At 39.4% G+C, this 25,235-nt stretch overlaps 2 protein-coding genes across 2 annotated transcripts; both read right to left on the reverse strand.

Moving 5' to 3' along the window:
• Positions 1-208: 208 nt before the first annotated feature.
• Positions 209-8,263, reverse strand: LOC120634097 (NADH-ubiquinone oxidoreductase chain 5-like). The gene is given in 4 exon segments (XM_039904490.1): positions 209-505; positions 508-576; positions 6,109-6,294; positions 8,201-8,263. Coding segments are annotated over 4 exon segments (615 nt in total).
• A 9,633-nt stretch (positions 8,264-17,896) lies between these two features.
• LOC120634098 (trypsin, alkaline C-like) lies at positions 17,897-25,024 on the reverse strand. The gene is made up of 4 exons (XM_039904491.1): positions 24,946-25,024; positions 22,953-23,121; positions 20,460-20,718; positions 17,897-18,184 (listed from the first exon to the last, which is right to left on the reverse strand). The coding sequence occupies exons 1-4, from the start codon at positions 25,022-25,024 to the stop codon at positions 17,897-17,899; spliced, it is 795 nt and encodes a 264-aa protein (XP_039760425.1).
• Positions 25,025-25,235: the final 211 nt, after the last annotated feature.

Here is a 25,235-nt window from a genome sequence, read left to right on the forward strand (position 1 = left end):
AAAGTAAGCGTAGCTTGTGTTATGGGTACTAAGACGACTGATGAATATTTTTATGAATAATATACATAAATACTTAGAATATACATATAAATACCCAGACACTGACCAACATTCATGCTCATCACACAAACATTTTCCAGTTGTGGGAATCGAACCCACGGTCCTGGGCTCAGAAAGCAGGGTTGCTGCAAACTGCGCCAATCGGCTGTCATATAATATAATCTTCTTCAAATAAATTATAAATTGAAAATAAATTGTAATCATTCACTATTAAATATATAAATAAACGAATAGTATATAATATAGTTAATACAGTAGAAATATAATATAAATAAAAAACTAAAAAAAAAAAATTTCTTATTCTAACTACCTCTAAAATGAAATCCTTTGAATAAAACCCAGCTAAAAGAGGAATACCACATAATGCTAAATTAGAAATATTTAAACATAATGAAGTTAAAGGAATATATAAGCTTAATCCCCCTATTAAACAAACACTTGATTGTCATTCATTAAATGAATTAATTTACCAGCACATATAAATAATAAAGCCTTAAATATAGCATTGTAGTAGGGCTTGCGGGGTTTCAGACTTAGGAAAACAGCGGTGGTTTCACGAAGATTACTTTATTGGTTACAGTGAGAATACACGTGTCAAGAGAGAGAAAGAAGTACAGAGAGAGCGGTGTAGTTAGGCAATCGCGCGTGGCACAATGTGCACTAACAGAACCGTACTTATCAAATAGGATCGAGGGTGTTCAGCTGAGAGCCGAAGAACCATCAATGCAAGATCTGATTTTGTGATACGATGAAAAACTACTTTTTTTTGCTTTTTCGGAAGGACACTTGCCGATAACCTCCTAAGGGGTTGCTACGGCGTCACCGGGGGAGTGGGGCGAGCGCGAAAGCTCGCCATGAGAAGAGCCCCAGGGCTCGACGACCTCGATGAAAAACTACTTTTTTTTTTGCTTTTTCGGAAGGACACTTGCCGATAACCACCTAAGGGGTTGCTACGGCGTCACCGGGGGAGTGGGGCGAGCGCGAAAGCTCGCCATGAGAAGAGCCCCAGGGCTCGACGACATCGGGGGGAGTATGGGAGACGTCGACCCGAGGGTGCCTCCTGCGAGGACTCGGACCTCGGCTCGGTTCGACGTTAATCTGACTGTTGGTGGACTTTTGGACTAATCATTGTTTAGTCCGAACGCCCCCGTGACCGTGGTAAGGATCCACGTCCGGATGACGTCAGAAATCGGGGCCCTCGTCTTCGCCGGCGAAGACGCTGTGAATGTTGCGTGTGTGTGTGTTGTTGGGACACGTTGTCGGTAGTTATTTTGTCGTCAGGGTCGTCAAGGACATGCTTCGGACGTCGCCGCTTTGGTTCGACGTCGGGGACGGGGGTATAAGTGGACGCCTCGACCACTAGGGGGTTGGGGTGTCGGACTGCATTTTCAAAGTAGGTCTTTGATAATGTTTTCATGTACTGGGCTATGGTGGGAAGATCGAGGTCTCGGTGGAGATCTACGTTGCGCATGTACCACGGACTGTCCGTGGTCATACGCATAAATTTGTTCTGCAGGACTTGAAAGCTCCTGTAGGAGCTGTGAGGGCGATGGGCGAATACGACGCTGGCGTATGTCATAATGGGACGTATGCACGTTTTATACAAGGTTACCTTGTGACGGAGGGATAATTTGCTTTTGCGGCAAATCATCGGATAGAGACGACCCATCACATACGCAGCCTTGTTGCGGGCCTTGCGAATGTGTGCGGTGAAGCTCATTCTATGATCGAACGTTACTCCCAGGTATTTGGCCTTGTCTTGCCAGGGTATGGGACGCCCGTAGAGGGTGACCTCTGCGGGGTTTACCGTGAAGCGGCCTCTCGGTTTGCCCGTGAAGAGCACCGCTGCGCTCTTCTCGGGGTTAACCTCGATCCTCCAGAGGCGGAACCACTTGCCCAGCAGGTGGAGCGCCTTTTGGAGTCGACTTGCAATGTTACTCTTTTTGGGATCGGTCGCAAAGAGAGCGGTATCGTCGGCGAATTGGGCCAGTTTGACCGTCGCCGGTAGGTCGCGGGGAATGTCGCTCGTGAAGAGCGCGTATAGAAGTGGGGAGAGCGCGGAGCCCTGAGGGACTCCCGCTCGTATGGGTCTAGGGGAAGAGAGCGTACCGTCTAGACGATAGCGAAATGTGCGATCGGTGAGATACGCTCGCAGCAAACGAACGAGACTAGCTGGCACGCCCAGATGGTGCAGCTTGTACAACAAGCCGGCGTGCCAGACCCTGTCGAAGGCCTTGGCAATGTCTAAGAACACGGCCCCAGTGGGGCTCATGTGTCTGTATCGATTGAATCCTGCCAGTATGTGCTCCGTGAGGCGGTGCGCTTGGTGGACGCAAGAGTGCTTGGCTCGAAAGCCGAATTGCTCGTCGTTAAGGAGGTTTTTCTCCTCTACGACTGCCTTCAGTCTGTGTAATATTACCCTCTCATACACCTTTGCTAAGGTGTTGAGGAGGCTTATAGGGCGATAACTGGAGGGAAGGTCGCGGGGTTTGCCCGACTTGTGGATACCTATGACTGTTGCTTCCTTCCACTGGTTGGGGAAGTAGCAGTTTGCCAAGAATACATTAAAAATTACCACAAGTAGGTTGATAATTTGTCCTGGGAGTAACTTTAGGGTTTTATTGGTAATGCCGTCGGGGCCTGGGGCTTTCTTAGAGTGGAAACCCTTGATAATAGTATGAACTTCATCGCAGGTCGTCGGGGCGAGAGGTTCACCATCGGGAGGGGTCGAGAGGATTGTTGCGAGTTCGCTTTCGACTCGCAAGACGTGGGGCCTATCAATGGATACGGTGCTCGGAGAGCATTGGGATTCGAGGCAGTCAGCCATGCATTCAGCCTTATCGATATCTTCAAAGGCGGGCGGAAGGTCGGGGCGTGCTAACGGTGGGAGGGCGGGAGCGCGGGTCATTTTGAGAGCCTTCGCCAGTTTGTAGAACGCACTACGCGATGGCGAGAGCTCCCCCAAGAACCTGTCCCATTGTCCGTGTCGGAGTGCGGTAATGATAGACACTACCTTCCTCTGGGCTCTCCAGAGTTCTAACCGATTCTGTCGTGTCGGATATTTGTCATGCTCCCTATGGGCCCTATTCTTGTTTGTGATTAGCTCTCGCGCGTCCTCCGTGAGTACCATGCGGTAAAATCCGCACGGCATCTCGCGGGAGCATTCGCTCGTAGCGTCACAAACGTGGTTGGTCAGGTGCAGTGAGGCTGCCTGGGCTTGCTCTAATGTCTCTACGACGTCAGGAATTTTAGAGAGGTGCACAGAGTCCTTCGCTTCGAGTAGCCCGGAGAGCTTCTTGAAGTCGATGACTTTACGGGTCGGGAGGATCGCGGGGCCTACGGGGCCTAGCTGTAGTTTGACAGGTCTGTGATCCGAATATAGCTCGGATAGCACTTCCACAGAGTTCACCTGAAGGGTGATATTCTTGAGGAGCGCTATGTCGAGTATGTCCGGTCGGTCGATCGAACTATCCGACATCGGGAAGCGAGTCGGCGAGTCTGGGGCAACTACGATAAAGTTGAGGTCGGGTCGTCTGACAAGTATGTTAAGTTGTCGTCCGTGCGCGTTAGTGGAGCGGGACCAGTCGGTGTGCTTAGCGTTGAAGTCGCCAGCCAAAATGACAGAGTCACCTAAGGAGAGGAGAGCGAGTAAGTCACTCTCTAAAAAGGTTTTGTTCGGTGAGAGATAAACTGATGCTAGTATGATCGACGGATGGCCGGTCATACCCACCTGACATACGGAGGCTTCCATGTTGGTAAGCTGTGGAGGATCGAGAGGAGTGCAGTGAAGAGCCCTTCTGTAATAGATCGCGGTACCACCCAACCGGTTGGTGGTCCGATCATTTCTAATTAAGTTATAATTTCCAACTTTGGGATCGCTTCTACTAGGTTTTAAGAAGGTCTCTTGCACTAGGAAGATATCGATTTGTTGTGCACATATAAATTCACGGATTTGATGCATTTGATCGATAATGCCGTTTGCATTAAAGAAGCTGACTGCCAGGGAGTGTGGTTTTACCCTACCTTTATATGTACTACCCATTAACGGATTGCTTTTTGGATAGTCCCGATGGTTGTTAGGAGGCTAGAGTGCTCACGCATAGCCTGGTTGAGGGAGACCTTTGCCTTTGCAAAGAATACTTTTACCTCGTTCATGTCAACCGCAGACACGAGGTACTGGATGAAGTCCAGGGGGTCCATATCCGGAGATAGGTGCATGGGCGAGGGCGCTGAGGCCGGGTGGGCCGCTGCCGGTGCGGTGGCCTGAGGGGCTATCGGCACCGGTGCGGGGGCGGGGGCGGAGGCGCTAGGCGCTCCGTTAAGGGGCTTGGCCCATGCGCTGGTAGCGGGTACCGGCGCTGGGACGAAGCGTTGGGCGGGCTGTGCTGCGGGTCTCCGAGCCGGCGGCGGACCCCTGCGCCGTGTAAACTGCGGCGCCTTTGGGCATCCGCGATAATTCGCGGGGTGCCCTTGGGTGTAGCAGAGTACACAGCTCGGTGGTTCGTCGACGGTCGGGTCCCGTCGGGAGCAATCGGCGGTGCCGTGGTCGCCCAGGCACTTGACGCACCTAGGGCGGGCGAAACAATTCCTTGCGGAATGGCCGTACAGTTGGCATCGGTGGCACTGGCCGACCTTGCCTCTGTTATGGGGCTTCTCGATAGTGAGTCCTGAAAGGTGGCACACTTTTTCGAGATTGTAAATCTCTTTACCTTCGGGGGAAAGTTCTAATAAAACGAGAACCATCTCGTAGACATATTTCGTCCTGGTATTGTACATCCTATGTACCTCCAGGACAGGTAGATTTTGCGACAAAAGGTCGGCTTTTATTACCTCGGAGCTAATCTCCTTCGGTAATCCTTTAATGACGACGCGGAGAATGCGTTCGTCTCTTAGGGCGTAGGTATGAAAACCTATATTATGCTCTCTGAGCATTGAAGTTAGCCGACGGTGGTCGTCGGAGGATAGGCACTGTACTCTAATGCCTATAGCGGTGGATCGGGCACCGGTGAAGCCGATGCCGTTCGCTTCAAGAAGCGGGATGATTTTCATCCATGCGAGCTTGTCGCGGATGAAGAGAGGTGGGATTCTATCCCTGGGTTGGGGTTGCTCCTCCATAGGGGAGTCTTCGGGCTCGTCTTCGTCCGCAGGGGAAGCCTGGGACGCTGCGCGAGGCGCTGCGCGGGGCGCTTGGGACTGGGTCTTAGTTGGGCGGTCCGTTACCACTTTCTTTGGCGGGTTCGCCTTGGATTTGGAAGCCTTAAGCTTCCGCTTTTTAGCACCGACGACGGTGAAGCCGTCGTCGGTCTCGGATGATGCCGGGGAGGTAGATTCTTCGATCGCTATCGCAGGGATAGCGACCGGGTCGTCGGTAATCGGCTCTGCGGGAGCCGGGGATTGCGGGCTGTCCGTGAACACTCTAGGCCTAACAGTCCTAAAGCGGTTTAGGTAACCCGCGTTATTCTCCTGGAGGTCCTTTAAGAGGGCCTCCAGATTAAGGTCGGAGTCGGCGAGGGCCATGGCGGCCCCCGGGGTAGCGGTTGACCTCCCTGCCATGCAGGGAGGTGTGTGCCTAAAAAAAGGGTGTGGCCCTATGGGGCCTCGCCTTTAGGTGACGAGGGTGTTAAACTACGCTAATAATAACACGTGTACTTACAGGAATCCTAGACCCTAGAACTACACTGCACTACCACAACGCAGAAACGGACACTGATTTCCACTGACACTTTCACCTCGAGCAATCGGTTGCGAGACAGACATCCGTACGGGACGGATGCGCGAGTCGGAATCCCGATGAAAAACTAAATGTTAGACATGGTCTTATACATTTGGAGTTGTACAGTCGATAGCGCGATCTTAAAATCTATCAACGACTACTAACGCCATCCAGCGATATATTTAGGAACTAAAAGTAGCTAATTGGTTCTTACAGTTTCCACGTCTTATGCATTTGGAGTTGTACAGTCGATAGCGTGATCTTAAAATCTATTATGGACTACTAACGCCATCCAACGGTACATTTGGGAATGAATTGTAGCCTTAGGTTGTTACAGCATGAGTTAATAAATGAAAAAAAGCTTCATAATAACCTATTCTTAAAATTCTTATTATTAATCCTACTTGACTTAATGTAGATAAAGCAATAATTGTTTTTAGGTCATACTCATAATTTGCACAAATACTCGCTATAAATATAGTTAACACTGCTAATATTATAAGTAATTTAATAAATAAACACTAAATAATTAACAGTTTTTGACCCCTCTCGTAACCAGTAATCGTTGAGAACACTGCACTCGAAATTGTTGACGAATACGTATACCTAGGACACACGATCCAGTTAGGTAGGTCCAATTTCGAGAAGGAGGTGAACCGCCGAATCCAACTCGGATGGGCAGCGTTCGGGAAACTCCGTGCCATCTTTTCGTCAGAAATCCCTCAGTGCCTGAAGACGAAAGTCTTCGAACAGTGCGTGTTGCCAGTGATGACCTATGGCTCTGAAACATGGTCGTTAACTATGGGCCTCATAAGAAGGCTTAGAGTCACTCAGCGGGCGATGGAGAGAGCTATGCTCGGAGTATCTCTACGCGATCGAATCAGAAATGTGGAGATTCGTAGAAGAACCAAAGTTACCGACATAGCTCAACGAGTCGCGAAGCTTAAGTGGCAATGGGCCGGGCACATAGTTCGGAGAAAGGATGGACGTTGGGGTCCCAAGGTGCTGGAATGGCAGCCCCGTACTGGTAAGCGCAGCGTTGGTCGACCCCCAACGAGGTGGACAGACGACATTAAGCGCGTCGCAGGTAGCCGTTGGATCCAAGCGGCTCAGAATCGTGGAACTTGGAACTCCCTACAAAAGACCTATGTCCAGCAGTGGACGTCTGTCGGTTGATGTGATGATGATGATGATGATGATGACCCCTCTCGGGAATCTTATATTTAAACATGCTAACCGCTTCACTAACGCGGCAATTCAGAAACAACATTGAGTTTGAAATAACAAGTCTGAAATATGATTGCAAAATTTCGAAAGACGAGTTTAATTTTCAAATTGGAACAGTTGGAGCTTTCTTAATTGTAGCTATATATCTCAGCAATTAGTGGTGGGGTGATAACTAATAATGAGCGAACATTTATCCTGAGAATCGATACCCAAGTACTTAGTTTGATTAACTCGCTGACGCAGTGGCGAGTTAATAAAGTGGTAATAAGAGAGATCAAATGTTCGATTTCCGGCGGGGGACAATTTGGATATTCTCAATTACTGATACACTTACAATCAGGTGAGGTTTCAGTACAGGGCTAACTTATCGTTGATTTAAAAAAAAAAGATTTTTAACCTGCATTTAAGAAGGTTGGCGGGTGTAATCTAATCCTATGAAAAATATAAGGAGTAAACGATAAGAGAAAAGTTTGGCTGGATCCCTGCAAGGTAAGTTGCATTAGGAGGACTTAATAGCTATTTATGCAACTATTACGTAATGATTAAATCATCCGTTAAGATTGTACCAGAATCAGAATTAATTTTTTTGCTTGAAACATTACAGACATTACACATAAATGTTATATTAGGTTGGGGAAAGTTTCTTCGGATTTTTTAAGAAAATTCAAAACATTTTTTAATATAGTTTATTTACATTGAAAAAGAGTTTGTAGGTACCATTTTGTTCGATAACTTTTTGCCATCTTGTAGGTACGGACATAATCTCATTGCTATAGAAATTTTCGGGCTTCTGATCAACAAACCGCGACAAGTAGTTTTGGCAGTCCTCTCGTGATGGTAACCTGACACTGCCTAAAGAATTCTGAAGAGACCGAAACAGGTGGAAATCTGAAGATGCAAGGTCAGGAATATGCGGCGGATGCATTAACACCTCCCAGCCAAACTTTCTTAATTTTTGCTGAGTGGCTAAAGATATGTGAGGTCTAGCGTTATCATGATGAAAAACCACACCCCTTCTGTTGGTTATTCCGGCCGCTTTCTCTCAACTTCTTGCTTTAACCTCATCAGTTGTTCGCAGTATAGTTCAGAATCGATTTTCCTGGTGGTAACAGCTCATAATGCCCTTCCAATCCCACCACACACACAGCATCACCTTGTTGCGAGTTAACCCGGGTTTCGCCACAGTTTGCGAAGCCTGACAGGCCTTTGACCACGACGTTTGAGCGTCTGTGAGAACAGACGCTGCACTAGGTCCATAAACATCGCAATTTTTTTTCGCGGCTTGGGTTGTATTTTTACCCTTTTTGTAGTAAAACTTTTAAAATGTATCGAATTTCTTCATTAGATTCACTCATCTTCACAGTACTAAAAACAAATAAAAATCACACATTTTCCTAATTTGAATTTGCAATTATCTTCTTTAAAATTTAAACTTTCAATGATACCAAAACCAGCCAGCTACTAAAAGTATACCCAAAGAGATTTTATTACAAGTTCATACATACTATATATAATGCGAAAAGACTTTTCCCCAACCTTTATTTGACAAATTAATACGTAGGTAAAATTTTTCGCCGCGTAGGGGCATGCAAATACCTAACAAACAAAAAAAAAACCCATTAGGAAATACAATTATTAAATTACAACCTTCTATTAAAAATTAAATGAATAAATTCTAAATAAAAATAGTTTTCCTCCTTATCTACGATCAATTAATACTTACGGGAGAAAAATCTATTTATTAAAATTCGTACCTACCCTCCGTGGGTATGGCATGGCGTACAAATATTTTGCACGGAAAAATAATACTTGATGTCTGTGGAGTATTTTCCAATATACTTTGAAGTTTTTTTTTAAATCTTTATTTATTTGGGACTTTTATCCAACACGGATATGCCAACCCCATCATCCCTTCAGTAACTAGGTAAAGAACAAGATAAATGTAACAGATACAATCTGTTATACCTGCCTGCGCAAAAATATCTCAACAACAGACCTGAAACCTTCTGTGGTCGGTTGAGAGAGAAGGCTCGTTAGAGCACCACGCCCGCATAACATCTAGTCGATCCAAATCGTATCTGCTGCATTACACCAGCACATGCTGGACATTAATGGAGATGAAGTTGATAAAGATATGTAAAACCATTTTTTTTAATATGTTTCCCGATGGAAGAAAATATAAAAGCACAATCAGACGCGAGGCGTGTACAAAGGCGCCACATATTGCGTGTGTGACAGCTGTCTTTAACTTTGCCTTTTGATGCCTCCTCGCGGTATATTGGAAATACAACGCAATAGTTTATTGATAAGCCACACTGAAATACAAAAACCCTGTTATAGTATCCATGAAAAACAAATCATACGGTAAAGCGAGTTCTCAATAAAATAATCCAATATTGGCCAGAAGCAGATGCTACTTTGTAACTTAAGGTTAACTCATCATTATTATCAATCTATTGCTGACCCGATACAGGATACGGGTTTTTTATCTCCGCTACAAGTTAGCCCTGGACTGCAATATCACCTGGTTTTAAGTGAAGATGCCGTCTAAGATGGTAGCGGGCTAACCTGTTAGGGAAATGGAAGTTATATTATACCTCTAATCGTTTTCCTACGCAACATTGTACCACTAATACAGGTAGGGTAGGGTGCTAAATAGCCACGGCTGAAGCCGGACCAGACCAGACCAAAGAAATCTCGTCTCAGAATGAGAAATGTTGAGGCCGTAGTCCACCATGTTAGCCAATGTAGCTTAGTAGATTCCACACAACTTTAAGAACGTTAGAGAACTCTAAGTTAAAGCGAGTGATAATTTAATTATCAATTAGGCCCCCCATTTTGCAGTCATTTGTTATGGGGAATTTTAAATAAGGCATTACAGAAGTAGGTCACCGGGAGGGTCATTTACGATTAGCAATGTTTACGTGATTAAAGGTTTCGAATAGTAGGTGATTGAAGAAAGAAGCAGCTAGCTTCGCTCTTATCTCCCGCAAGATATAAAATTGATAGTAAATGTTTAAGTTGGAAAAGAGTTTACCGAGATTCTTGCCAACTCTTCTTGAAAGAATCTGCTTTCCCAAACGGTGGTAGAGTCACTGCAAACAGAATTACTTGACGTTTCAAAAGTGCTTATAAAGTAGGCCTAATTGAAATAAATGAATTTTGAATTTTGAACTCAGGTAATGGCTCGAACTCCTGATGATGCAATTCCTAGTTACTTCTTGAGCTATAATATCGTTATCTAACTTGTAAAAGAGCCACAATAAAACATAACAGCATAACAAATGGGGCATGTCGGAAAGACGTATCACTTTGCGTGCAATGTAAATTCTTTATGTCCCTTCACTTGCAAAGAAATAAATTGGGCCGCGATAAAATTCGCATAACGGTGACTTCCGTGTGGCGGAATTAGGGTTTAACTGCGGCTTACCCTAGATATACACTAGATAGATAGATAGAATAACTTTATTGCAACAAAACACAAAGAAACAATACATAGGAAAACAAAGAAAAAAGTTAATACTCACTAACAGTGATCTTTTACAGACAACCTAAGCGTTAAAAGCTATCAGTGGATGGTGCACAAAGTGAAGATACACAATAACCATAATAATAATAATAGTGAAATAAACTTACATAAATAAATATACATACTAAATTGATATGTAAAATAATCACAAATATTGAAATACATATATAAAATAAACATTTGCTTTAATAAACTTACACATCTTTATTATTATTGTATTAAATATTATTGTTTTAGCTGTGCCCTGCCCGGTTTCGCTTGCTTAAACTAGATATTACATCGTACTCTTACATAATGTTACAGTAATTTTATAAAGTGGGTAAATAATTAAACTTTTGATAACTAGACATTCATATTGGTCAGATATTTTATTAAATTGATTAATAATTATTATTTATTTAATAAATAGTTTTTAAGAAAAAAAAATATTAATATTTGATTAACTACCAATGTTCATGACATTGAGTTCGTGGGTATTTCGATATAAACACGACTGCATTATCGATACACTTCAGTCCTACATGGACTCGAACGTTGCATAGATACCTCATGGTGTCTTATTCGTTATCAATAGTCTAAAACCTTCTTCAAAATTCAAAATTCATTTATTTCAAGAAGGCCTAATATAAGCACTTTTGAAACGTCAAGTCTGTCTGTGTGTAGTGACTCTACCACCGGTTCGGAAGGCAGATTCTACCGAGAAGAAGCCGGCAAGAAACTCAGCAGTTGCTCTTTTCCAACATTAACAATTTACATTTTACATTTCAAAATTAATTTTTCTATCTTGTGAGAGATGAAAGCGGAGCCGGATGCTTCCAAGCAACCTTGTCATTAAGAAATTCATCAATTGTATAATAACCTCTCTGTAATAAATGTGTTTTAACACATTCTTTAAACTTATGCATTGGTAAGTCCAAAATTACCTTAAGAATCATATTATACAAGCGTATACTCAGTCCCACAAATGACTTCTGCACCTTTCGCAGACGATATGCAGATGTCACTAATTTATGACCATTTCTTGTAAGTTGACTGTTTATATCCACTTTTTGTTTATAAAGACTAATATGTTGTCTTACAAATACTATATTGTTATAAACATATTGTGAGGCTACCGTAAGGATACTTATTTCTTTAAATTGTTCACGGAGGGATTCACGTGATTGAAGTTTATATATTGACCGTACAGCTCTTTTCTGCAATATGAATATAGTTTCAATATCAGCAGCTTTGCCCCATAATAAGATCCCGTAAGACATCACACTATGAAAGTACGCAAAGTAAACGAGTCTTGCTGTTGCTACGTCAGTAATCTGTCTAATTTTCCTGACGGCGTAGGCAGCCGAGCTTAGTTTACCTGCTAGTGTATCTATATGGGTACCCCACTGAAGTTTGCAATCTAAGGTCATGCCCAGAAAAACTGTGGAATAAATCAGCTAACCTAATGCAAAGTACTTTTGCATACAGTCACATATAATAATAATAATAATAATAATAATAATAATAATAATAATAATAATAATAATAATTGTTGACATTACTATTCCACATGACGATAATCTGGTGAAAGCTGAAAAGGAAAAAGTATCTAAATACTTGGACCTTGCTCACGAGATTACCGCCATGTGGAATGTTGAGTCGACCGTTGTTGTTCCGATAGTCGTTTCAGTCAGTGGTCTTCTCGCGAAAAGCTTCGACCAACATCTCAAGAAGCTTTCGCTTGGTTGTTGGATCAAGGGTCGGATACAGAAGGCAGTAGTCCTTGAAACGGCGCGTATTGTGAGGAGGTTTCTCACTCTTGAGCCCTGACCACCGGTTGCTTGGGCATTCAAAAGCCCCGCAAGCGGAGGGTGGAAGTTTTTTTTTTTTTATAAATTTTTAATAGTGTTTTTCAATTTATTCTTAAGCATTGTTAATAATTTGAAAAAAAAAAAAATAAGAAAAATAATAAATGATAGAAATAATAATAATAATAATAATAAACTTTAATATGGTAAACATACAGAAAAACTTTTCAGCTTTATGGAGTTAAATACAAATTCAAAATTTCTTTATTCATGTAGGCTTATCAAAGTCACTTATGAAGCATTCATACATATATGTTTACATAATTGTAAGGGGATGGTGATAACTTCGTTCGCCAGCTTAAACCTAAAGCGTAGGCTTATTAAGAAAAATCCTATAATAATATTAAAGATTACATGTATGATAAAAAAGCTTGGATATGAATTGATCGTACTTCATAGCTCAACATTAACTAGACTGTGAGATGGTATAACAAAAAAAAACCCTACGAGGGTTCCAAACGCGCCTTGGTCTAAGAATAGCCCACAACAAACTTAGCCGGGTAATTTTTTTTTGTTATCACCTTCTCACAGTTAATGTATATTAAGCCATGAAGCTAGAGCAATTCACACCCAAGCTTTTTTATCGTTTAAGTAATCCTTAATTAAACTTTCGTTTTTTACGGTTCTATAAAATTCCCGTGTTTTTTTCTGAGAGAAAAAGTACCCTATGTTACTCTCCGTCCTTTAAACTAAATCTATGGCAAAAATCAAGTTTGTTGGTTGCTTAGTTAGGGCGCGAAGGAAGGACATACAGACAAATATATATATCATTTATAATCATCACATCAACCCATTAACGGCCCACTACAGGGCACGGTTCTCTTCCCACAAAGAGTAGGGGGGGGGAGACAAGGCGAGCCGTGGACTACGGCCTTAACACCTTCTCAGGCTGTGCCAGTGCGCATTGGTGGACTCCATACACCTTTGAGAACATTATGTCGAACTCTCAGGCGTGAAGGTTTACTCACGATGTTTTCCTCCACCGTTGAAGGAAGTGGTATTTTAATTGTTTAAAACGCACATAACTCAGAAAAGTTAGAGTAGCGTGCTGGGATTTGAACTCGGCCGATAACCGCTTTACAAATTGTATACTAAAAGCTTAAATAAAATTAATTCGTGAGGCCTTGGGTATCAGTCATTATTCCACTTTCCTTATCAAAAGAATATTCAAGTTTTAAGTTTTCATTTCATTATGGTGGCGGTCATCTTGGATTTTAAATTTGTGTACGTTATTCAACTAGCCAAGCCCTTTGATTTGAGGGTGTTGTGAAAAATGAATAATTTGCCATTTCGTGGCGGCGGCCATCTATGATACGAGTAGATACTGATTAAAAACGGCTAAGAAAATTTCGACTGTTTCATCTTCCAAAAGAAAATAAATAAATTAAAAAAGGTTTATCCGTTTGGGAGATACAATGTCGCAAAAAACACTCCCGACTAATTCGCCTTTTAAACAAAAAAAACAAAATCAAAATCGATTCAGCCGTTCGGGAGCTGTGACAGACAGACACACACAAACACACACAAAATGTGTGTGTGTCGCACTTATAACACACGTTTACAACTTTAAAAAACGCAAATGCGTTCATAAGCAGAAGCCGTAGGTAGAAATTAAATTTAGTAGCCATTTCACGGACCATAATCCATCCCCCTTTTCATTTCTACTATGAATACCAATTTATTATGCTTATAAAACCAAAGCAGAGAGTAATTACGAACAATAAATTTTACTACTTCTCTTATATATTACCTGGCGTTTGGTTAGCCATTACTGTTTTAGTGCTGCGAGTTTTCTAAGGGAACGTTCATAAGATTGTGATAACGACTAAGACAACATGATGTTCGAGTCCATGCAGGAATGGAGTGAATCGATAATGCATCCGTATTTTTATCAAAACACGGACGACCGATTGGCGCAATTTGCTGCGACCCTACTTTCTGAGTCCAAGAAAATGTTTGTGTGATGAGCATGAATGTTTTTCAGTGTCTGGGTGTTTATATGTATATTGCTATTTATTTATGTATATCCCTATCCCTACTTCCCTACTAATATTATTAATGTCTATGTAAGTTTGTTTGTTACACTTTCACGCAAAAACTACTTAACCGATCCTCATGAATCTTTGTCATCACATATTCTTGAAAGTGTTACAAGTAATATAGGATAATTTTTAACCCGATATTAAGCTCGGTTCCTTTGGGAGAGAGGATGAAAGCGTTTGACGATTTTACACCATAACTCCGACAAATTATAACCGATTAAAAAAATATTTTTGTACTATAGAGATTATAATAATGTGTTTAATTTTGCCAAAACTTTGTGCAGATCTGATGAATGTAGTTGGAGATAGAGGACAGAACTCCTCAGCGGACAGCAGCAAACCCCTAATTTAAGGCTTAGCGATACTGAATACTTGAATGCCAATTGAATGCCACACCAAAAAACAAAATCAAACGCAGACGAAGTCGTGGGCAACAGCTAGTATTATAAAAGTATTCATCAGTCATCCTAGTACCCATAACACAAGGTACGCTTACTTTGGGGCTAGGTGGTGATGTGTGTTTTGTCGTAGGATATTTATATTTTCATTTATTTATATTTATCAAAATACCCACCGGCATAATGCCTTGAGCATTGGAAGTCAAATATTTTTTTAAATTATTTCTTCAAAACTATTAATTAAAAAAGAATTATGAAGTCTTGCTTTGCGCTAGTAATAATTATTTTAATTAAAATGACTTCGATCTGTTGCTGCGTGAAATAAGAAAAGACAAACAAATTGAAACAGTTATACGTTTATAATATTACTAGCACCAATCCGCACTGGACCAACGTGGTGGACTACAACCTTAACCGTACTCATTGTGGGAGGCAGTGGCGTGCATAGAGGGTATATACAGGGGATATAAAATGTAGAAAATCTCAATTTCGAGTTATAAACACTTGAGAGTAGGCTTTTTATATTTCTTTCAATGCCTATCCTTAAGTTTTTAATGACTCGTACTGGAGACTTTCGTTATTTTATATCATCGGAATACCCTTTGCACGACACTGTTGGGAGGAGACTTGCACTGTAGAGAGCCGGTAACGCCTTAATATGACGATGATACTATCAGCGTTCTTTGCGTTTGTAAGTTGTTTTCAAATCCCGTGGCAACCGTTTGTAATCCTGGGATAAAAACTAGCCTATGTTACTCCGTCCTGTCAACTATCCGATTAGTTGCTTAGCTAGGGCGTTAAGAAGGACAAACACACTGTCGCATTCATAATAATAGTAAATATTTATCATTTCATCCCAAAGTTTTAATAAACAGCACAAGAAACTTCACGTGAGAATTAATTAATTTAACAAAAATAACATCAATCTGTATGCGCCAAATTGAAAACGTACAATAAAAGTATATTTATACATTCATTAATTGATCAATCTTTTGCTCCGTTGCTGCGTGAAATAAAGACAAAGCAATTCAAATAGTTTTGCGTTTATAATATTGCAGATGTACGCGCCTTTATGTCTGTAACGTTATCTTAGTACCGCTTTTACAGCCTATAACATACTCGACTTAGCTAAAAGAATAACCTGCCTTTACCTGCCTGTAAAATCCTTTTATTGCCTCGTTACTAATGATATGAATAATAGCAATGCTGTGTTTTTATTTATTCGACTACAATTCAGCAAAAATTTGTCGCACAGCATGTATATGATCTAATGTTGAGTATCCTGCCCTGAAGCCTGCTTGTTCCCTAGGTTGATTTTCGTCCAGAGTTCTCGTTATTCGACATAAGATTATTTTGGCAAAAACTTTACAGATGTTCGACATGAGACTTATGGGTCTGTAGTTATTTATTTCAGTCTTGTCACCCTTTTTGTGATTTTAGTATATTTATTATTTATTAATCAATAATAAATAAACTACGACAATACACACATCGCTATCTAGCCCCAAAGTAAGCTTAACTTGTGTTATGGGTATTACGGTGACTGAAGAATATTTTTATGAATAATATACATAAATACTTATAACATACAGATAAATACCCAAACACTGAAAAACATGCATGTTCATGACACAAACATTTTCCAGTTGTGGGAATCGAAACCACGGCCTTGGACTCAGATAGCAGGGTCGCTGCCCACTGAACCAATCGGCTGTCGAAATTTAACTATATTTTTTTATTCCCAACCCACACGAAATAATGAAATATGTTTCAGATCTACAAACTGCTGAATCTACTCAGATATACCCAACCATATAATGAAAAACCCGTAATAATATTTTGTAGAATATGATTTCTGTACGTAATGGAATCACATTCAATACTAGAACCAATCTTGGTCATAGTCCAATATGAATCGAATATCGGATATGGGATGCAATTTCTTGCGAATCGCTTTGGAGACATAATATATACCTAATACATATATAGATTTTAATTTTGCTTGTGATATTAGGGCTGTATCTGATTTCTTTCAGTATAAACTACTAGCGTACCCAGATTTTGCTATATTTTATTTAAACAATAAACTTACATCATTAAATTTTTAATTTAAGTCTCATAATATATTAAATCATTTATTTCTCTCCGTATTCATTCTCTTCTATTCTCTTCTCGAGCGGGTGAAGATCATTATCTACACCCATGTACACCCAACTATAGAATATCACCATAGTAAATTAAAGCTGTATTTGACAGTTTGACAGTTCAAAAATAGGAGTGCTCCGATCGTCACCAAACTTTACAGGATTACTCGCCAGGTCAATCCGGAGATTGCCTGAAAGTTTCATTGAAATCGGTCCAGCCGTTTCGGAGCCTATACGGAACATACCCACAAACTTTCTCTTTTATTTATAAACTATGGCAATGGTTTATTCAAAAACCATTAGCGTTTCAGTTTTACAGACAAGTTTCAAAGACAGTAAATAATGTACCTCGCCGACTTGATTTTTATAAACTGTTTTCACTGAAGGAGCGTAGAAAGATTACAAATGTTTTTTTTTGATGTAATTTTTCTTGTAAAATTAATGAAAGGCCTTATTGATGCGCCTGAGTTGATTGAGCGTTTAAAAATCGTAGTTCCACGTGAAGGTAGCCGCCTAAAAAACCGTAAGACTTTTTGCTTGCCAAAAACCAGAACTAATCCTGGCCAACATAGTCCTATGTATCGAATGCAATTTCTTGCAAATTGCTTTCGTGATAGCATATATATCTTCAGCGATAACATACCTAGTGTTAAGCTTTAATTAAGAAATAGTTAATTGCTTAAGTAATTTTATTTCCATAATCTTTCTTTTCTTAGTAATTTATATTTTTTTATATTATTTTTTAGCTGTTTAGCCTTATGTACCCAGCGGATTTGCATGCTATGTTCGCATCGAGAAGGCACAATTGTATACACTTGCCAAATAGTGCTATAGTTTATATTAGAGTAAGCAGTTGATAGTCAGTTTCGCGAAGTAAATAAAAACGAAAAGAAAATTCAACAGTTTATCTAGTAGGTTGCGACGTACATATTAATTTTACGCATTATTTGCAATCCATGTTATAAATCGGCCGACTCTCGTGTAAATGCCAGGCCAGTTGGAATGACCACAATCACCGACGAAACTGGTGATGCCCACCACCACATTTTGTGCGACTAGAGCAGTTCCAGAGTCGTGGAAGCAGGAGCCCCGGCCTCCAGCTTCCCAGCCAGCGCACAGCATGTTGTCGGTGATAAAACTCGTGCCATAGGAGCTTCGGCATCTAGCCTGGGTGAACTTCCGGAGTTGAACATGACGTAACGACTCAGATAGACCTCCAGTTCGCTAGAAGTAAAAGGGAACTTAACGTCATTGTGTTAAAGCTCAAAATTGTCCAATCAATCAATGAATAATTTATTAATCGTTTAACTGTTTTACTATTATTTTATTGACGGCCGATTGGCGCAGTTTGTAGCGACCCTGCTTTCGGAGCCAAAGGTCGTGGGTTCGATTCCCACAACTGGAAAATGTTTGTGTGATGAACATGGATGTTTTTCAGTGTCTGGGTGTTTATCTGTATATTATAAGTGTTTATGTGTATTATATTCATAAAAAAATATTCATCAGCTATCTTAGTACCCATAACACAAGCTACGCTTACTTTGGGGCTAGATGGCGATGTGTGTATTGTCGTAGTATATTTATTTATTATTTATATATTATATACTATTGCATATTTTTCATACAGGTGTTCGCAAATTAAAAAGAGTTATTACAGTCCTACCTTACTAGTCATACGATTCTTATCATCTTAAACATGCAATGTCAGTGTCAATAATTCTTATACAAATAATTAATGAAAATTATTTACTTATATAAATAACTAAACATGTATTATTTCCTATTCTTAAACTCAGTAGTAAACCAAATCAAGAGTGAATAGGCATCTTCTAGGCAAACGCGCTCCACCTTAGGCTGCATCATCACTTACCATCAGGTGTGATTGCAGTCAAGCGCTCGTCTATAAACATAAAAAAAAAAACAAAATTGCGAACACTTCTCTAGAAGCTAGGCTTCTATAGACCTTTTTGCATAACGTTTGTAAAGTAAATATCTGCTGTACAGATTTAGCGACGCATAAACGAGTGGCCTTAGGGCCATTTTCCTGTGGCAGGTTTTTTTTTTTAAAGTAATCACCATCTGACGGTATAACTGGAACTGAAACGCGCCCTGGTCTAAGAAGAAGCCCACAACAAACTTAGCCGGTTGTTATTTTTTTTTTGTTATCACCATCTCACAATGTCCTTTAAAAACTACTACTACTATTAATGTATGTGAAAAGTGGAACATAAGTGCCGCCCGAAGCGTAGGTGCTGATCCTCATGAGCTTGGGCCAGCGTGATGGATTCCCCATAATTGTAAGTGTTGTTATTATATATATTAGTTTATTTTTATATTTATTTATTAATTATATTATTTACTTTTTATCTTTTTGTGTACACTAGTTTATATATTAGCATGTAGTTATTCGCATGTATGTATTTTAATATTTGTACCACCAGCAGTCTATTCTCCTCTTCTTTTTTTTTTCCTAATTCTAAGGTTGCCTCGCAGAGATCGCTATTAAGCGATAAGGCCGCCTTTTGTATTACTACTTCTTTCGATATGTTTCTGTTTTTGTTATATTTTAAATATCTTAATGTTGTGGTATACAAATAAAGAGTTTAATATAATATAATATAAATAACCCCTTCTTATCGTGGGAGGAGACCTGTTGTGGTCAGTTAATGGTTTGATATGATGATATGTCGTTAATATGCTACAATAGGCACTGAAATTCACTACATGCAAACTATTACTACTATATATATTCAAACTATATATATTCAAACTCACTATAAATCAGTTATTTTTGACAAAGTAATGGAGAGTTTCTCAATTAACGACGTGACCTAAACCATTTTTGGCACGCGTGCCAAAGGTTCACCAGCCCTGCTTTGTCATGAACTTATTACCGGCCCACTACAGAGCACGAGTTTCAGCCCACAATGAGATGGGGGTTTAGGCCGTAATCCACCACGCTGGCCCAATGCGGATTGGTGGACTCCACACACCTTTTTATTTATTTATTAACTCATTACACATAATATACATCACAGGTCTTAATTTAAAGGTGTAAGCATAAACTCAAAAGAATTTTTCCGTACACCCAGCCGTTGACAAATTTTTGCTTTGTTAGTCTAATAGATTAATATATTAACATTCACAATTAATGCTACAAAATCGTTACTTATTCACATTACCATTTAGAATGCGTGTAGGTCGACAATGATAAATGTAAAACCCTTTTATTTAAGTTCCATAATTTATATAACTCAGTATAGGTAGGAACATTTAAGAACATTACGCAGAACTTTCAGGCATGCAGATTTCCTCACGATGTTTTCCTTCACCGTTGCAGCAAGTGATATTTTAATTAATTAAAACGCACATAACTCAGAAAAGTTAGAGGTGCGAGCTGGGATTCGAACTCAGCCCCCTTAGTGTAGTCGTGGTCCTACGCACCGGGCTATCACGGCTACATACCGGCTGCGTGCCCTATAGATATCAATAAACTTACAGTTGTAAATCCCCAGCCGATAGCGAAAACATTCATGTGGTCGTGTAGAGGAAGGTTGGGCCCAGCCAAACCCGCCGCCCGCAACGTCGCGGACCCAAGTGGGATGGTGGTTGCCAATCTGAATATGGACACATCGTTGTCATGGCTCCACGAACCAACGTTCTGCGGGTGGCGGATAAGTTGGGCCACGTTGTGAAGTCTGCCACCGCTGCTTACGTTGGTTGAGCCGACACGCACACGCCACATTGATGCCACATCACTGGGTCTAAAATTAATTTTTTGACAATGATGAGCGCTGTGAATTTAAGTAGGGGGTTCCGGGTTTGATTCCCGGCAGGGGAATTTGGGAATTTATAATTTCTGAATTTCTGAAAAATTGAGGAAGTTATTAATCATAATAATAATAACGTTCAATAACGTTAGTAGTCCTTGAAATGGCGCGTATTGTGAGGAGGTTTCCCACTCTGGAGCCCTGACCACCGGTTGCTTGGGCATTCAAAAGCCCCGCAAGCGGAGGGTGGAAGATTTTTTTTTCTAATAAATTTTTAATAGTGTTTTTTAATTTATTTTTAAGCATTGTTAATAATTTAAAAAAAAAAAAAAAAATAATAAATGATAAAAATAACGTGAACGTTATTTTTATCATTTTCATTTCAGATAAAAATCCATAGCTACAACAATAATAATTATCTTATTTACTATATTATAAACTAAAATTGACCAAAACCATAAATAATAAATAATTAGGAATCTCCTAACTAAGGTAAGTACCCTCTTGAGCACTTGGTGTGTGAGGGTGTACCAACCCAGTGCTCCATAAAGGGATTTTCCCATTTATTTTTTTCCATTAAGAGTTATTTAGTTACACACCGTTGCCGCTGTCTCCACCGTCTGAGGAGCGTGCTTGCCTTTGTGCTTAAAAAAAGATGTATCGCCTAAACCACATATTTTCCATAAACACTGATAACTTACTATTACGTATATCAAATTTATAAGCTTCATATCGTTTTTATTTATTTTTCATTCTTATCTTAGATAATTGAACAACAAAACAAACAAACAAACAAACAAGAAACAATAACATTTAATCCGAAATTTTCTCCACGCGGAGATCGAAGCCGGGACCCCCAACTTATAATGCTACAGCGTTAATGCGCCAGGCAGGTCGTCAGTAAAAAAGATGTCTTCCCAAAAGTCTTTCACGCTATCAGTAACCTGAAAGAGATCGCTATGTAGCGATAAGGCTAAAAAACTGATATGTTCTGATATTTTTTGTTTGTTTTCACTTTATGTGGTGTAAAGTAAAAATGTATTCATTCATTAATTCAGTTATTCAAATCAATGAATAAATGATAACCAAATATTATATGAATAATTTATTTACTTTATATGCAATTACTTAACCGTCTCGTCGATTAGATTAAGTAGTTAAGTTAGAGAACTGAGTTCTATTCTTTCGTCTGTTATGTAAGAAGTTCTACATAACAGACGAATTCGACATATTCTAAAAGTTAGAAGCGGTGATAGCCTAGTGGGTAGCACTTCGACTTAACTCTCAGGTTGCCGAGTTTGAATCCCAGCAAGCACCTTTAACTTTTCTAAGTTATGTGCGTTTTAATTTTCATAATATATCACGGATTATCGCAAAGTAACGCCTGCTTCTATCCAATACAAACGTCAAGTTATTTCAATCGTACTGAAATATACATAATAATCTATATAATAAACCGCTTCAGCTACAAAAGCAAATTAAAATGTTATTAAAGAGTAGGTAATCTACGATATTAATTATATGTTTGAATGCTTTGTTTTTATTATTATTTTGAATTTGAATTTTTAGTTATTGTTATTATTGTTTTTTTTTTTAATTCTTAATGTTATATAGCTTATTTTTATGTTTTAATTTAATTTGTTGTAATATTACTCGTTCATACATTCTTTTAATAGCCCCGGGGAGATGAATTGGGAAGCTGTAATGTCTTCACGGGGTGCGTTGCTAAATAAATAAAATAAATAATTATAATTACATTTTAAAATAAATGTATGTATTGAAATAATAATTTATGTATCAATATTCAAACAAACGACTGAGGTTGGGTCGAAATATATTTGTTCTTGCTCTTGGAGCTTTAATCTTATCACACACTTATTTGAAACCTTAAATCAAGTAAACATTACCATTTGCCCGTCCTGAGGGCCTACTCCAGTTTTGCCTTATTTTAAATACTTTGAATTCATGATAGCAATGGGCTGCATTATGTGGCTTAACAGTAACACTACATATTAGTCGATAACGCTGGGTAAGCCACGATATAATAAATACGAAAGTGTGTCTGTCTGTTTACCTACGTTCGGATCCACCGATGACCCGTTCTTGATGAAATTTGAAAGGAATTTAGTTTACATCCCCTTGAAATAGTTCGAAAATAAACCTGGACCAAGTTGCGGGCCACAGCTAGTGTGTTAAAGGTGAAAGTTATTATATTGTCTTACCGCCAACAGTGAGCCGCCGTGAGTATAGATCTATTGTTTATGATCGTACCACCACAATGGTGGACAAAGCGGCTACCGTCCAGATTGATTTGAAGAGATGCGGCAAACGGATACGTGTTAATACTGGTTACCGAGCCACCTATTATCCTTTCGTGTTGCCCTTGTGCGGCTGAAAACAAAAATGTTAAGTATCAAGAAAATCTTTCTTTCAAGCAACAACATTCGAATTTTCCGTTTATAGATAGAATAAATTCCTGGAGATTAAGATTTCTGGAGATGGATAAAAAATTATATTTATATAATTGTATAACTAACTGTAATCGTTACCAAAGGATTAAAGGAATGAAATGGAATTATTTATTTGTGTCGCCCGATGCAAAAATGACAAGGCGTTTTAAGTTTGACTTGTCTGTCTTTGGCATCGTATTTCCGATGTGAATGTTGTTTTTTTGTTTGAAAGGTGAATAAGTCGGGAGTGTTTTTAGCTATTTTTGATTAAAATAGGTCCAAGATGGCCGCCGAATATTCGTATCATATGAAAGGGCTTGTAGAATAATATACATTATGACAAATTTCAAATCCAAGATGGCCGCCACCACAAAATGGTGAAATATTTGTTTTTCAATAGAGTAACCAGTAGAATAATTTACACTAAATTTAAAGTTGGGGGTTTTTAAATTCTTATCTTATCTGAGTATGTGATCAGAAGATCTTAATTAAAAAAAATAAGCTGTTCGGAAGAACTATTATTCTTATACAGGTAGTCCAATATTCACAATAATTATTACAGTGAGAAATAAATATGAATTCAAGTTCAGAAAGTAAATTTTGCGTTGATAAAGTTATGTGAATACATGCATATCGGTAGTGCATGAATTTACATGACTTGTTAAATGGTCAAAAACATTAAAAAAAACTTTATTTACAGCTGCACACCTAAACCGATCGGGACGGAAAGTTCCGTATAAATAGATAGATAAACGAACATAGGATAGTTATTATCCCAGAGAAATAAACAGCTCCCGCGTATTTTCAAAACACCAAAACAACTGATCGGTCGGATAAAGTTGCATCTAATGATAGCTTAGTTTATAAAAATTCCAGCTCCCTTTCGGTGGAGCAGAGTTCAAAAATCTGCACACACCTACAATTTTTTCAAGTTATGAGTGTGTAGTGTATATCTTGCTTAGTGGCGAATGAAAACATCGTGAGGAAACCTGCATGCTTGAGAGTTAAACATATTGCTTTTAAGGCCGTGTGAAGTCTACCAATCCACACTATCAAGGCCACTATACACCGAGCTGGCCAAACTTGGCTTGGTGGGCCAGTGGCGTGCATAGAAGGTATGCACAGGGTATGAAGAAGAAGAAGAAGAAGAAGAAGAAAAAGTCTTTATTGCACATACAAATATAAAAACAGGTTAACAAAAAAAACGATAATATACATATGCACAAAGGCGGTCTTATCGCTTTAAGCGATCTCCTTCAGACAACCTTTGGTTTAAGAAACATATTAGAAAAAACGGGATAGTGCAATACTTAAATTGTGCTAATTATAAACATTACATATACAATATATACTAGTACTACATATATATAGTAAAAACATATATATTTATATATATGTATGTAAATATCAGATGTTATAAAATGAAGAAAATCTCCCGTAAGAGTTAAAAAAAACTTAAGGATGGGCACTTTAAGAGTTATAAAAAGGTTACTCTTAAGTATTTACAACTAGTACTGGAGATTTTCTTCATTTTATATAATTTGCATACCCTGTGCATACCCTCTGTGCAGTGGCGTGCATAGAGGGTATGCACAGGGTATGCAGATGATATGAAATGAAGAAAATCTCCAGTACGTGTTATAAATACTTAAGGGTAGAATTTGAATAACTCTTACAATGTCTATCCGTAAGTTTATTATAACTCGTACTGGAGATTTTCTTCATTTTATATCATCTGCATACCCTGTGCATACCCTCTATGTACGCCACTGCCTCTGTGCACGCCTCTGATAGCAGCCTAAGCCTTTCTCTTTCTCAGAAGACACCCGTATCCTACAATCCATCGGTAATGGGTGTATAGATCAAAATGATGATGCTCTGGCACTGATAACTTAAAGTGTTTACATTACTTACAAGTAATGGCGGTTAGAAATATAGAAAATAAAACCCAAATCGTCTTCATCTTCCCACGTTTGTATTTTAGTTTGTCACAAATTACTTTGTTAAAATAAAACTATACATATGATGCTTGCCTTTATCTAAGTGTTTAATGAT

This window comes from Pararge aegeria, chromosome 23, assembly GCF_905163445.1.
Source record: "Pararge aegeria chromosome 23, ilParAegt1.1, whole genome shotgun sequence".
Lineage (NCBI taxonomy): Eukaryota > Metazoa > Arthropoda > Insecta > Lepidoptera > Nymphalidae > Pararge > Pararge aegeria.